At 37.3% G+C, this 14,944-nt stretch overlaps 1 protein-coding gene and 1 long non-coding RNA gene across 14 annotated transcripts in view; one reads left to right on the top strand and one right to left on the bottom strand.

Annotated features, from left to right (window-relative positions):
• The window catches only part of LOC309614300, a 276,916-nt gene that overhangs the window by 53,417 nt on the left and 208,555 nt on the right, over positions 1 to 14,944 (bottom strand). The gene's annotated exons all lie outside the window — the stretch shown is intronic.
• Positions 1 to 14,944, top strand: part of RPRD2 (regulation of nuclear pre-mRNA domain containing 2) — a 93,212-nt gene that overhangs the window by 61,398 nt on the left and 16,870 nt on the right. For 12 of the 13 annotated variants that reach the window (XM_082361302.1, XM_082361307.1, XM_082361304.1 and 9 more), the window contains 2 exons: positions 12,257 to 12,539; positions 14,144 to 14,404. In XM_082361302.1, coding sequence (XP_082217428.1) covers positions 12,257 to 12,539; positions 14,144 to 14,404 — 544 coding nt within the window. The remainder of the gene's footprint in view (positions 1 to 12,256; positions 12,540 to 14,143; positions 14,405 to 14,944) is intronic. The other variant, XM_082361303.1, reaches the window with a different exon arrangement.

The following is a 14,944-nucleotide window of genomic DNA, read 5'->3' as shown; positions in this document are numbered from 1 at the left end:
TAAAGCTTACATCATAACTGTTTGAACATTGTTCACTGCAAGGTCTTTTGGTAACTATGGTTATATTAGAGAGTTTTTGTTTTTTCCTAGAATTTCTATTTTTCTTGCATTGTTTGCCTTTTAGCATCTTTTTTTTTTTTTTTTTTTGGTCTCTCTCTAGATTCTGTATCATATCAGATATTCTGAATCCATGTTTTCCCCCAGAGACCTCCCTACCAGAGCTTACATTCTCCTGCTCCATTTTAGGTCTCTAGATCTCATCCTAGGACTATTCTTTACTGCTGTTCTGAGCTGAGGCCTCTGTTTGCCAATTTCCATGTCTTCTTTTCTTGGCTTTCTCTCCTGTTTTGCTGGAGCACATCCTCAATTTCCCAAAAAAAAGAGTTTGTAAGAGATGAATTTTCTGAGTCCTTATATTTAAAAATGTCTTTCTTCTGTTTTCACATTTGCTCTGATAGGTTGGCTGGTTGGAAATCATTTTCCCTCACAGCTTAGAAGGTGTCACTCCATTGTCATTAGTATTGTTGATATGAAATCTTTGCAAGATCTTTTTAGGGACATTTTATGTGGTGTTCTGGAATTTTTACAATGATGTATCTACCTGTGAGGTTTTGTTTTGCATTCATTATGGGTTAGTGGAGGGCTTTTTCAGTCTAAAGGCTGATATTCTTTAATCTGGGATAATTTCTTTATCTCCGTTTTCCCTTTCTTGGACATCAATTAATCATTTGTTAGACCTCCTAGATTGATCCTCTATGTGTCCTGTGTTTTCTTATGTTTTATCAGCCTTGATCTTTTTGTTCTGCTTTCTGGAAGATCTAGAGTCTTTTTTCCTTCCCTCTAGTTATTTGGTTTTCTTTTATATGATTCTGGCTTTCCTCAAAAATCAGGTAATATCTCTGTCCTATTCATATTTAAGAATGAGGTATGAAAAAATTGATTGGGAGGGCTCTCTGTACATAGATAGGAATTATCTACTCTGAGTTTAACCCAAGAATGAATAATAGTAAAATCTGCTTAGGTAAGGAGCTGGCTGTTAGTCAGGGTGGGAGGAGCCCTAAATGTCAGAAGGCTGGAGTCTTTTTGCCAGAATATTGTAACTCTTTAGAGAAGAAGTCATATTTTTTTTTGCCTGGGGCATAGTGCCTTGGCTGCCGAGTATCAAGATTACAGAGGATCTACAGATTCAATGCAATCCCTATCAAACTACCACTGGCATTTTTCACAGAACGAGAACAAAAAATTTCACAATTTGTATGGAAACACAAAAGACCCCGAATAGCCAAAGCAATCTTGAGAACGAAAAATGGAGCTGGGGGAATCAGGCTCCCTGACTTCAGACTATATTACAAAGCTACAGTAATCAAGACAGTTTGGTACTGGCACAAAAACAGAAATATAGATCAATGGAACAGGATAGAAAGCCCAGAGATAAACCCACGCACATATGGTCACCTTATCTTTGATAAAGGAGGCAAGCATATACAATGGAGAAAAGACAGCCTCTTCAATAAGTGGTGCTGGGAAAATTGGACAGATACATGTAAAAGTATGAAATTAGAACACTCCCTGACACCATGCACAAAAATAAACTCAAAATGGATTAAAGACCTAAGTGTAAGGCCAGACACTATCAAACTCTTAGAGGAAAACATAGGCAGAACACTCTATGACATACATCACAGCAAGATTCTTTTTGACCCAGCTCCTAGAGAAATGGAAATAAGAACACAAATAAACAAATGGGACCTAATGAAACTTAAAAGCTTTTGCACAGCAAAGGAAACCATAAACAAGACCAAAAGACAACCATCAGAATGGGGGAAAATATTTGCAAATGAAGCGACTGACAAAGGATTAATCTCCAAGATTTACAACGCAATCCAAAAATGGGCGGAAGACCTAAATAGACATTTCTCCAAAGAAGATATACAGATTGCCAACAGACACATGAAAGAGTGCTCAACATCATTAATCATTAGAGAAATGCAAATCAAAACTACAATGAGATAACACCTCACACCAGTCAGAATGGCCATCATCAAAAAATCTAGAAACAATAAATGCTGGAGAGGGTGTGGAGGAAAGGGAACACTCTTGCACTGTTGGTGGGAATGTAAATTGATACAGCCACTATGGAGAACAGTATGGAGGTTCCTTAAAAAACTAAAAATAGAACTACCATACGACCCAGCAATCCCACTACTGGGCATATACCCTGAGAAAACCATAGTTCAAAAAGAGTCATGTACCAAAATGTTCATTGCAGCTCTATTTACAATAGCCAGGACATGGAAGCAACCTAAATGTCCACTGACAGATGAATGGATAAAGAAGATGTGGCACATATATACAATGGAATATTACTCAGCCATAAAAAGAAATGAAATGGAGGTATTTGTAATGAGGTGGATGGAGTTAGAGTCTGTCATACAGAGTGAAGTAAGTCAGAAAGAGAAAAACAAATACAGTATGCTAACACATATATATGGAATCTAAGGAAGAAAAAAAAAAAAACCATGAAGAACCTAGTGGCAAGACGGGAATAAAGACACAGACCTACTAGAGAATGGACTTGAGGATATGGGGAGGGGGAGGGGTGAGATGTGAGAGGGTAAGAGAGTGTCATGGACATATATACACTACCAAATGTAAAATAGATAGTTAGTGGGAAGCAGCCGCATAGCACAGGGAGATCAGCTTGGTGCTTTGTGACCACCTAGAGGGGTGGGATGGGGAGGGTGGGAGGGAGGGAGATGCAAGAGGGAAGAGATATGGGAACATATGTATATGTATAACTGATACACTTTGTTATAAAGCAGAAACTAACACACCATTGTAAAGCAATTATACTTCAATAAAGATGTTTAAAAAAAAAAAAGATTACAGAGGAGGTGGTATTGAGTGTTTGGTATTCACACCTTTTTTTTTTTTTTTGGGCCGTGTTGAATCTTTGTTGCTGCGTGGGCGCTACTCTTCATTGCGGTGCGTGGGCTTCTCATTGTGGTGGCTTCTCGTTGCGGAGCATGGGCTCTAGGCACACGGGCTTTAGTAGTTGTGACATGCGGGCTCAGTAGTTGTGGCTCACAGGCTCTAGGGCACAGGCTCAGTAGTTGTGGCGCGCAGGCTTAGTTGCTCCGCGGCATGTAGGATCTTCCTGGACCAGGGCTCGAACCCATTTCCCCTGCATTGGCAGGCGGATTCTTAACCACTGCACCACCAGGGAAGTCCCCAAGGTATTCACACTTTTAATTTCTGATTTCAATCCCACTATTCACTCTACTTTTTTATACTCATCATTTCCTGGATCAAAACTTCTCAGGGATTCTGCAAGACAGATCAGCTCCTTTCCCAGGTATAACTCCCTTTCTGCATGCTCCTAACCTCATTTTTCTCTACCCTGCCTCATTACTTCTTACTCTTACAAAACCTTTTCCTTGTTACTGGTTTATACCTTTGTGTTCCTTTACTATTCATTTTTCTTTCTTTTTTTTTTTTTTTTTTATCAGTCATCAATTTTATACACATCACTGTATACTTGTCAATCCCAATCGCCCAATTCAGCACACCACCATCCCCACCCCACCGCAGTTTTCCCCCCTTGGTGTCCATATGTTTGTTCTCTACATCTGTGTCTCAACTTCTACTATTCATTTTATAGGAGTCCCAGGAAGGAGAGACACTGAACAGGAGTGATTAGTTTACCATTTTTACTCAAAAGACCATTTTATAATTTTTGAGAAGTGAACCATCGTTACTTATTTATGAAATTATATAAAATCATTTAGTCTGTTTTGGAGGATCCTTAGCAAATGGCTGGGAGAAGTTTGTTCAGCAGGCATTCATTGAGCACACATAATTGCAATTCTGTGTAATAAACGCTATAATGAAGGTAACTATAAGGTGCTAGGAGAGCAGATTGAAAAGGTGCTTTAGCTAATTTGGGAGTGGGATTGGAGGATATGGAGAAAATTTTTCCCAAAGGAGCTAAACTCTGAAGTTGCAGTAATTGGCTAAATGAAAGACCATATTCTCTGAAGAGCATTTTCAAAGCATGGGAATGAAAGAGAGCATGGCAAAATTGGTGGACCTGCAAGTAGTTTCTTATAGGTAGGCACTTATGAGGAAGTGATAAATAAACCTGGAGAGGAAGTCGGGAACATGGTCCTGAAAGGCCTATATTTATTCTAAGGTCTTTGAATTTTACCCTGAAAGCAATGGAAGGCAGTTGTAGGATTTTAATTTTGCTGATGATGTGATCAAGTCTGCATTTTGGAATCAAGATAGCAGAATGGAGAATAGGAGACTATTAGAGATAGGGAGACAAGTTAGTAGGTTATTGAAATAATCTAGGTTGACTTGTGGAAACAGTTAAACCTTAAAGCAATATTCTCAAAAAGATTTTGACCACAGTCCGTATGAAAGAAAGATTTTACATGGAAACTAAGAACCACACACACGTGCACATATACAGCAAAAGTTTCACAAAATAAAACTTACTCTTGTTATATGCAATATACTGGGAGATATTCTTTCTTCTGTATTATTTCATTTCCTATACTTTTTCTGATTTTTTAAGATAAATACTTAGATAATTGATTTTCAGCTTTTTAAAAATATGTATATTTAATACAATAAACTTCCCTCTAAGCTGCATCTCACAAGTTTTTTATTTGTTTGTTTTTGGCCTTGCCAGGTCTTAGTTGTGGCATGCAGGATCTTCGTTGTGGTATGCGGGATCTTTTAGTTGCGGCATGCACGATCTTTAGTTGTGGCATGCAAACTCTTAGTTGAGGCATGTGGGATCTAGTTCCCTGATCAGGGATCGAACCCGGGCCCCTTGCATTGGGAGCTCGGAGTCTTAGCCACTGGACCACCAGGGAAGTCCCACATCTCACAAGTTTGTATACTTAAATGTGTCTTTTACAAACAGCATATAGTTGGATCTTGGTTTTGTTTTATGGTTATTGTTTTTTAATCAAATCTGACACTCTTAACTTATTGCCTTAAATTAAATTATCTTAATTTAATATTACTATCTTAATATTGTTATAATAAAACCTTAAATTAATATTCTGTTACTTCATATATAATTAGGAACCTTAACAGTAGTAGGATTCCCTTCCCCTAGGTCTTTATGCTATTGTTAACTATTTTACTTATGTATATTTTATGTAGTATAATTTTTATTATTTTTCTTAAACGGTGAGTAGACTTTTAAAGAAATTAAGGGGCAAATAGTCTTTTATATTTACTATTTCTGGTGTTTTTCATTCCTCTTTGCAGATCCATGTTTCCCTCTGGGATCATTTTCCTTCAGCCTAAAGTCTTTAACATTTCTTATAGTGCAGGACTGTTGGTGATGAATTTCTCAGATTTTGTTTACCTTAAAATGTCTTTATTGTACCTTCATTTTTGAGAAATGTTTTCACTGGATAAAGAATTCTAAGTTGGCAGTTTTTTTCTTTCATTACCTAAAAATGTTTCTCTACCTGTCGTCCCTTGAGAAGTCAGCTGTGCCTAGATTTCTTCTTTATACTTATCCTGCTACAAAGGGATAAAAGGGGTTCACTGACCTTTTTGGATCTGTGGTTTGATATTGTTCATCAATTTTAGAACCTATTCGACAATTATCTTTTAAAATATTCCTTCTTTTTCATTCTTTCTCTTTTCCTTCTGGGACTCCAGTTATACATCCCATGTGTTCTTAGATTTCTGTCTGTTCTGTTCATTCTTTTTTCTCTCTGGACTGATTTTTGGCTACTTTATATTTACTTGTCTTCAAATATTCTTTGTTCTGCTGAGCCCAGTATGCTGTATTTTTCAGTTCTAGAATTTTCATTTCGTTCTTTCTTAGAGCTCCTTTTCTTTGTTGAAATTTCCCATCTACTCATCCGTTCTTCATCTTTTCCTAAAAATTCTTTAACGTAATATTTGTAATCACTGTCTTAAAGACCTTATATGTTAATTCCAGTATCTGGGTCATTTCTAGGTATACTCCTATTGACTGTTTTTTCTATAATTTGTGTGTGTGTGTACTTTAATCATACCTATATATCCTATCTGCTTGTCTAAGAATTTATTTCATAGGAGACCTTTTGGGTGATACTTGTGGAAACTGTGAATTGTATCATTTTACCTTTAAAAAGTGTTGAGGTTTTTTTCTGGCAATCAGTTAAATTATCAGTGGATCACTGTGATGTGAAGGCTTGGTTTTAGGTTTGTTTGAACATAACCCTTAGTCCTGGGACATGGTCCTTACTCCTAATCCATGGCCTTTGTGGGGTTTTAATAGGAAGTGAAGGTGTTTACTAAGCCTCTCTAAATTGACAGTGCATAAACTCTAAACTCTTTGCCTGGCACTGGGCAGCTGCTGAAATCATTGCTTAGGTCTTTAACTTCATAGCTTCCTTGGAGATAGCATCAAAGGAACTATTTCCACCATTCAGATTTATATGTTTTTATTGTTATATATTTTAATTATACACATACATATTCTACAGTTGTTTTATGTAGCCAGTATTTATTTAGTGTTTATTAGCCTTTTTATTGTACTGCATTTGGTTTGCTATTAATATTTTCTCTTTATCTTTGGTTTTCAGTAGTTATACAGTGATCTGCCTACGTGTAGTCTTCTTCATATTCATCTGGTTTAGGGTTTGCAGAACTTTTTGAGTCAGTGGTGTATTAATTTACTAGGGCTGCTATAACAAAGTACCTGAGAGTGGGTAGCTCAAACTACGTTAATTTATTGTCTCATACTGTAAGGCTATAAGTCCAAAATCAAAGTGTTATTATTAGCAGGGTTGATTCTTCTGAGGGCTGTGAGGGAAGATTCTGTTCCTGGCTTCTCCTGTTTAACTTGTAGATGGCTGTTTCTTCCCTATGTCTCTTCACATTGCCTTCCCTCTGTTTCCAAATTTTCGCTTTTTTGTTAAGGATACCAGTCATATTGGATTAGGGCCCATCCTAATGACCTTGTTTTAACTTGATTACCTCTGTAAAAACTGTCTCCAAATAAGGTAACATTCTGAGGTATACAGTTAGGACTGTCAGTGTATGATTTGAGGGGCACAATTCAACCCATAATGAGTGGCTTAATGTTTCTTATAAATTTTGGGATGTTTTCTTGTCAAGTATTGTTTCTATTCCATTATATCTCCTCTCCTCCTGGAACTCTACTAATTTGTATACTAGATCTCATCAGTGTTCCAAATGTCTTTTTATGTTAGTTTCTGTATTTTCTATCCTTTTCCCCTCGGTGCTTCCCTTCTAGATATTTTCTATTAACCAGTCTTCTGATTCATTAATTTTCTCTTCTGCTGAATCTTGTCTATTGTTTAACCCATCAGTTAATTTAGTTGGCTTATTTTTCAGTTCTAGAATTGCCATTTGATTTTTCTTCAGAAATAATTCGATTTTTCTGGTAAAATTCTGTCAATCTATTTTCATTTTTTCCTCTCTCATTTTTTTCAGTCTTCTTTTTTTTATTTTGTAACACTCTCAAAGTTAAAGAAATACCTTAAGTATATTATGAAGACCTTTTTTTTTGGAGTCATTTGAAAATAAGTATAACTGATTTACTTTGCTGTACAGCAAAAACGAACACAACATTGTAAAGCAGCTATACTCCAATAAAAATTTTAAAAGAATGAAGATAAGTAAATACATACATAAATAAATAAAATAAAAATAAACACACACCCCAAAAAAAAGAAAAGAAGTTGCTGACACCCCGTTACCCACAAATATTTTCATGAGTATTTTCCTCCAAGACAATTATTTTCTCCTTCATAACCATAAGGTATAGCTGTTTAATCATGAAATTAATTGATACATTTCATGCATTATTATCTAATCCTCAGCCCCTATTCAAATTGACCAGTTTTTATAACAAAATTTCCTGTCCAGAATCACAAGTTGCATTTATTGCATTTCTGTTTTCCATTGATCTGGAACAGTTCCTCAGTCTTTTCTTTAATTTTCATGACCTAAATATGTTTGGAGATTACAAGTCAAAATAGTTTGTCCAGTGTCCCCCAATTTGGATTTATATGATGTTTCTTTGTGATCAGATTGAGGTTATATATCTTTAGTAGGAATATCACAGAAGTAATTGTGTTCTTCTCATTTCATCCTTCAGTTAGCACACAAGTTTGATTTGTTTTACTACCTGTAACAACATTCCCTTTGGTATCTTATTAAGTGTGGCATCTTCCCAGCTTGTCCACTGAAAAGTTTTCACTTGGTAGTTGCTGTGGGTTGAATTGTGTACCCCAGAAGATAATGTTGAAGCCCTAACTCTCTGGTACATGTGAAAATGACCTTACTTGGAAATAGGGTCTTTACAGATGTACTCAAGTTAAGATGAGGTCATTAGGATGAGCCTTAATCCAGTATAACTGGTGTCCTTATAAGAAGATGGAAATTTGGATACAGATGCACACAGGAATAATATCATGTGACAACCAAGACAGATACTGCAGTGATGCATCTGCAAACCAAGGAATTCCAAGGGTTGATGGCCACCCCCAGAAGCTAGGAAAAGGCAGGGAAGGATCCTGCTCAGTCACAGAGGGATCATAGCCCTGCTCACACCTTGATTTTGGACTTTTAGCCTCCAGAATTATGAGACAATAAATTTCTGTTGTTTTAAGCCACTCAGTAATAAAGTACCACAACACTAGGAAGCTATACACTAATTAGTAAGTGTCTTGTGGGGAGGCGTTTTGAAACTAGGCAAATATTTTGTTCCTCCTCAAAGTTTCAGTTTATTCATTTATTTATATCAGTATGGACTCAGTCGTATTTAGTCAGTGTTCTAATTCATTACTAACTACTGATTTCATTGCAAAATAATTATTTTGATGCTCAGATTGTCCCAGTGGGAGCTCCTCTCAAGCCGCTTTCTGTGTTCTTTTGACATATCCCCATCATTTTTTGAGCGTTTCCTTACTTTTGGAGCAAGGTATTCCAGGTTCATCTTGCACTTTTCTGTCCAGCCCGGGAATCAGTCATTTCTCTAAGGAGCCTTGGTTCCTTTTAGTGAAAAACCACATTTCGAAACCAAGATCTGAGTACTAGGTGTACTTATTACTATTGGGATATCACTGCTTCCAGACCATATCAGTGTACAGAGGTAGGAAATTTGTGTGTGTGTGTGTGTGTGTGTGTGTGTGTGTGTGTGTATTTAACCTATATACACACATTTACATCTATATATATTTCTGTATCTGTCTATATATGTCAAAAACCGTGAGTTCACACTATTATCTCCGATCCCAGTCTAACACTACGAGGTTCATTCTAGTTTTCTCCATTTCCACATTTATAATTGCTTTTTCTAAAAATGTAAAATCTTGCTCCCCTTATCTTCAACATAATCACTTATTTGATCATTGCCCACGTGTATAGCCAGTTTTCCAGCACTTCCATCCCTCCCAGCCATCTCTGTTGGCTTTCTTTTTATCTCACTTAGGCTTCAACATCCCATGCAATGCCTTCCTCCCATGCAGTCATTTTCCTCACCCCATTTTGACTCCGTTACCTAACCTAGGCGACCAACGCTTCCCTTCAACTCTTGCTAATGAATTTTGGACTGAATTGTTCAAGATGGGATTTTCTGTATTTTCTTGAACATATAAATCATAGCTATTTGGGTTTTGCTAGGTAACTCCAATATTGGCTATACTTGTTTTGAGTCTGTTCATAGTGTCTGTCTTTTCTTTTATCTCTTGGCATGCTTGCTAATTTTTTATTGAATACTGAACATTGTATATGAAAATATTTCTAGAGTCTCAGTGATTTCTCTTCCTCCAGAAAGGATTCACCCTTTCCTTTGCTAGGCAGATATTGTGAGAGCTTATCATATATATTTTTTAATTTATTCATTTTTTATGTATTTATTTTGGCTGCGTTGGGTCTTCATTGCTGTGCACAACTTTCTCTAGTTGCAGTAGGCGGGGGCTACTCTTCGCTGCAGTGCACGGGCTTCTCATTGCAGTGGCTTCTCTTGTTACGGAGCACAGGCTCTAGGCGCACAGGCTTCAGTAGTTGTGGCACGCAGGCTCAGTAGTTGTGGCACGCAGACTCTAGAGCACAGGCTCAGTAGTTGTGGCACATGGACTTCATTGCTCCCTGGCATGTGGGATCTTCCCGGACCAGGGATCGAACCTGTGTCCCTTGCATTGGCAGGCGGATTCTTAACCACTGCGCCACCAGGGAAGTCCAAGAGCTAATCATATTAATCAAATCTGAAACTGAACTGACTTCAGGCTGAATTGCAGTTTGGGCAAACTTTTGATTTCTTCGGGTTCATCCAACTTCTAAGTCACAGATTTTTCCCACTGAGAGCCTGCGACATCACTAGGGGCCCCTCCTTCGTTGTGTGATTTGAACGCTAATCCTTGTCTCTTCTGTACCATGAGACTATGTTTAACTCTGCTTTGCTTTTCAGAATTTTTCTGCTTGACTTCTTTAATTCCCTCTTAAGCAAGCTTCATAATTCAGCAAATATCTTTTTTTTTAATTGGAGTATAGTTGATTTACAGTGTTCTGCTAATTTCAGGTGTACAGCATAGTGATTCAGTTATACATATACATATATTTGTTCTTTTTCAGATTCTTTTCCCCTGTAGGTTATTACAGGATATTGAGTAGAGTTCCCTGTGCTATACAGTAGGTCCTTGTTGGTTATCTATCAGCAAATATCTTGAAGGAAAAACAATAGCATATTGTTGAGCCAGTTCTGTCCTTCCTCTTTCATCACAATTTTGGCCTTTCTAATTTTTTCTAATTTATCTCTACAGGCCAGCAGGACTTTTAAAAGTTCTCCTTTTTTCTTTATATTATTTAGTAGTAACCCTCTGCCTTTTCCTTTTGCCTGAATTCTCAAATTCTTGCCTAGTTCCCCAAAATCAGTAGGACCCTGAGAGAAAAGGCAACTGCAGAATGTCAGCTTGACTCTCCTCATGGTTTCCCCCTGCTATAGAATTTGCCACTTGGGTTTTCGTTGCCTTAGCACTCTACGGTACATTCAAATATGTGTGTGTGCACGTACGCACATGCGTGTGAGTGTGTATAGATATGTATGTGTATATATCTGGCTTTTCTAGTTGTTCTTGATGGGAGCATTGCTGTGCTACAAACTACTCAATTATATCTAGAAACAAAAGCTCAATTCTAGCATATTATTTTCCGTTCCACTCCATTTTTTAAATAATGCTTCTTGTTCAACCAACCAAAATTATTCCACGATCTAATGTTCCAACACCCTTAACAAAAAAAAAGAAAAAGACACACAGTTTCAAGACACTGGCAGTTAAGATAATCAGATGAATAGGATTTAAGCCAGATGATCAAGGTTAACAACAACAGTGTTACATTGTATTGATTGTATGTACCCTTGATATGATGTGATGACAATCACACTTTACCTCTGTGGTCTTCCTCCCCAAAACCCATAACCCCAGTCTAACCATGAGAAAAACATTAGACAAACCTCAGTTAAGAGATAGTCTGCAAAATACCTGACCAGTACTCTTTAAAACTGTCAAGTTCGTCAAAAGTAAGGAAAATCTAATAAACCATCACAAACAAGAGAAGCCTAGGAGATGTGACTACTAAATTATGGGATCCTGGAATAGAAAAAGAACATCAGATAAAAACTGAGGAAATATGCATAAAGTATGGGCTTTAGTTAATAATAATTATCAAAATTGGTTTATTAATTGTGACAAATGTATCATACTAATGTTAGGTGTTAATAATAGGGAAAATTGGGTGTGGGTTATATGGGAACTCTATTTTATCTACAGAGTAATTTTGTACACCTAAACCTTTTAAAATAAACAGTTTCTTTTTTTAAAAAAATCAATAGTATTTGACCTCTCAGGCTATGCTTTATTTATTGATTTGATTTTTGTCTTCTTAGTCATTGCTGTATCTCCAGTACCTAGAAGAGTGGCCAGCACATTTAGGCTCTTGATAAATATTGGTTGCTTGGAGGGATACAGGGGAGCAAGGGAGGATGAATTGCAGATAACTTCTAAGTCTCTAACTTGGGCAACTGTGGATGGTAATATTGACTTAGGGAATATAAAAAGCAGAGACTGGAAACTACTCCATGCTTGACAGATGATATTTTCTTATTTTATACCAGTGATATAGTTAATAATAATGAAGAAATCTGATCAAGTCAAAGTGGTAGCTTCTTGGTTACTTCTCAGAGGAGTAAACTCTTCTTTTTCTCTTTTAGGCCTATAAAACCTTTGCTAATCGAGTGAACAATTTAAAGAAAAAGCTGGATCAATTGAAGTCAACCCTTCCTGATCCTGAGGAATCACCAGTCCCTTCCCCAAGCATGGATGCTCCCTCCCCAACTGGCTCTGAGTCTCCTTTTCAAGGAATGGGGGGTGAGGAATCCCAGTCACCAACCGTGGAGAGTGAGAAATCTGCCACACCTGAGCCTGCCACAGATAATCGTGATGTGGAAGACATGGAACTCTCAGATGTGGAAGATGATGGGTCAAAAATCATTGGTATGTCCTATATGATTAGTAGACAACTTGCTCCTTATCTGTTTTGCCTTCCCCACCAATAAATCTATCACAGGCAGGTATTAAAAGATGGTTTAATCCTTATAAAATTAGAACACCAAGGTGGTAGTATTGTCTGTAGAGCAGTGGTTCAGGATTTGGTATGCCATGTACGTTGAGAATCATTGCTCAAGATCTGTGCTGTTCAGGGAATTCCCTGGTGGTCCAGTGGTTAGGAATCCACGCTTCCGCTGCCAGGGACCCAAGATCCTGCAAGCCTCGTGGTGTGGCAAAAACAAAAACAAAACAAAATACACACTGGATTCTAGGAACTTAGTGCTTTAAAAAAGAGTGAAAATATCTCATTAATAATTGTTTATATTTATAACTTATTAAAATGAAAATATTTGGGATATATTGAGATAAGTAAAATATATTATTAAAATTAATTTTACCTTTTTTTCTTTTTTTGATATGGTTACTAGAAAATTTAAACTTACATATGTGGCGTAAATTACATTTCTTTTGAACAGCACTGCTCTAAAGAGCCACTTATGCTGGAATTCCTTATTCTCTGTCACTCTTGACCTTCAAGATTCCAAAGCCACATTTTGTTAACCACACTTTCAGAATTAACCTGGATTGGTGAATTGTTTCTCTGACATCCCCAGCTTTTATAATTATTCTTTTTTTTTTTTTTTTTTTTTTTAATTTATTTATTTATTTTTATTTATTTATGGCTGTGTTGGGTCTTCGTTTCTGTGCGAGGGCTTTCTCCAGTTGTGGCAAGTGGGGGCCACTCCTCATCGCGGTGCGCGGGCCTCTCACTATTGCGGCCCCCCCTGTTGCGGAGCACAGGCTCCAGACGCGCAGGCTCAGTAATTGCGGTTCACGGGCCCAGACCACGGGCTCCGCGGCATGTGGGATCCTCCCAGACCAGGGCACGAACCCCTGTCCCCTGCATTGGCAGGCAGACTCTCAACCACTGCGCCACCAGGGAAGCCCTATAATTATTCTTATTAGGCAGTTTGACTTAGGTTGAATTTAATGCACTATCCATATAGTGCATTCATTGCCTTTAAAGCATTAAGAGGAATGTATTGCAGAGACATCGAGAGTTAAAACATTGCATCAGTGCCTGATTGCACCCCCAGTGCCAGACCAATTTCAGGAGACCAAAGGATAATACATTAACATATGTAGAGAGTTTCTGTTTCTTAGAAAGCTCTCAGGTTAATAATGGCAAAGAAAAGACAGGACAATTTATGACATAAATATTACTGAAAGACAGAACACAAATGTGTACCAAATAATAACATGCTTCCAGAAATGTACAAATTTAATATACAGATACTAAGAAGATGAAAAGAAATCATTAAAAAGTAAGATAAAAGATGCATTTGGGGAATTCATTTTAAGCAGATATTAAAGCTGGGAAGGTTCATAAATTATAAAGAGCATGACTTTTTAAAAAAAATCATGAAGTGAATTATTTTTCTCTAAAGTATAGTACTTTTTAGGAAATATTGGGACATGTTATTTCATATTGCAAGCAGAGTCTGGAAAGTAGTAGGATGCAATACCATCTCTTTTCTTTTTTTAAACAGTAGAAGACAGGAAGGAAAAACCTGTGGAGAAGTCAGCTGTATCCACTGCTGTACCTACAAAGCCAACAGAAAGTATCTCAAAGGCCTCTTCATGTACTCCAGTGCCTGTGACCGTGACAGCAACCCCACCTCTTCCAAAGCCTGTGAATACTTCTCTTCTCTCCCCTACTCCAGCACTGGCTTTGCCAAACCTGGCTAATGTGGATCTGGCAAAGATCAGTTCCATCCTTAGCAGCCTGACATCAGTCATGAAAAATACTGGTAAGTAGCCCCAGTAAAGAAGATAAAAGGCCTATTTCCACCTTTCTAATTGAACCATCAATCTGGGTTTTGTTTTTGTTTTTTAATTAAAAGTAATTTTTTAATTAAAAAATAAACATAGGGACTTCCCTGGTGGTCCAGTGGGTAAGACTCCACGCTCCCAGTGCAGGGGTCCTGTGTTCCATCCCTGGGAGCTAGATCCCGCATGCATGCCGCAACTAAGACCCAGTGCAGCCATAAGTAATAAATAAATACATACATACATACATACATACCAATACATGGTCATCATAGGAAAATTAGAAGATAAGTTAAAAGAATAAAATAAATATCCATAATTCTGCCATCCCAAAGGAAACCACTTGTGTTTAACACAAGTGTGTGTGTGTGTGTGTGTGTTTTGGGAAATAAAATGTTAGTATAATTTTTCTTTCAGTAATTGAAGCATATTGTGTATACAGTCGGTCCTCCATATTCACCGGTTCTGCATCTGCAGGTTCCACTTCCAAGGATTCAACCAACCATGGATTGAAAATATTT

This window comes from Balaenoptera borealis (genome assembly GCF_965194805.1).
Source record: "Balaenoptera borealis genome assembly, chromosome: 1".
In the NCBI taxonomy this organism is placed as follows: Eukaryota; Metazoa; Chordata; class Mammalia; order Artiodactyla; family Balaenopteridae; genus Balaenoptera; species Balaenoptera borealis.
This window is presented reverse-complemented; position numbering and strand designations above follow the sequence as displayed.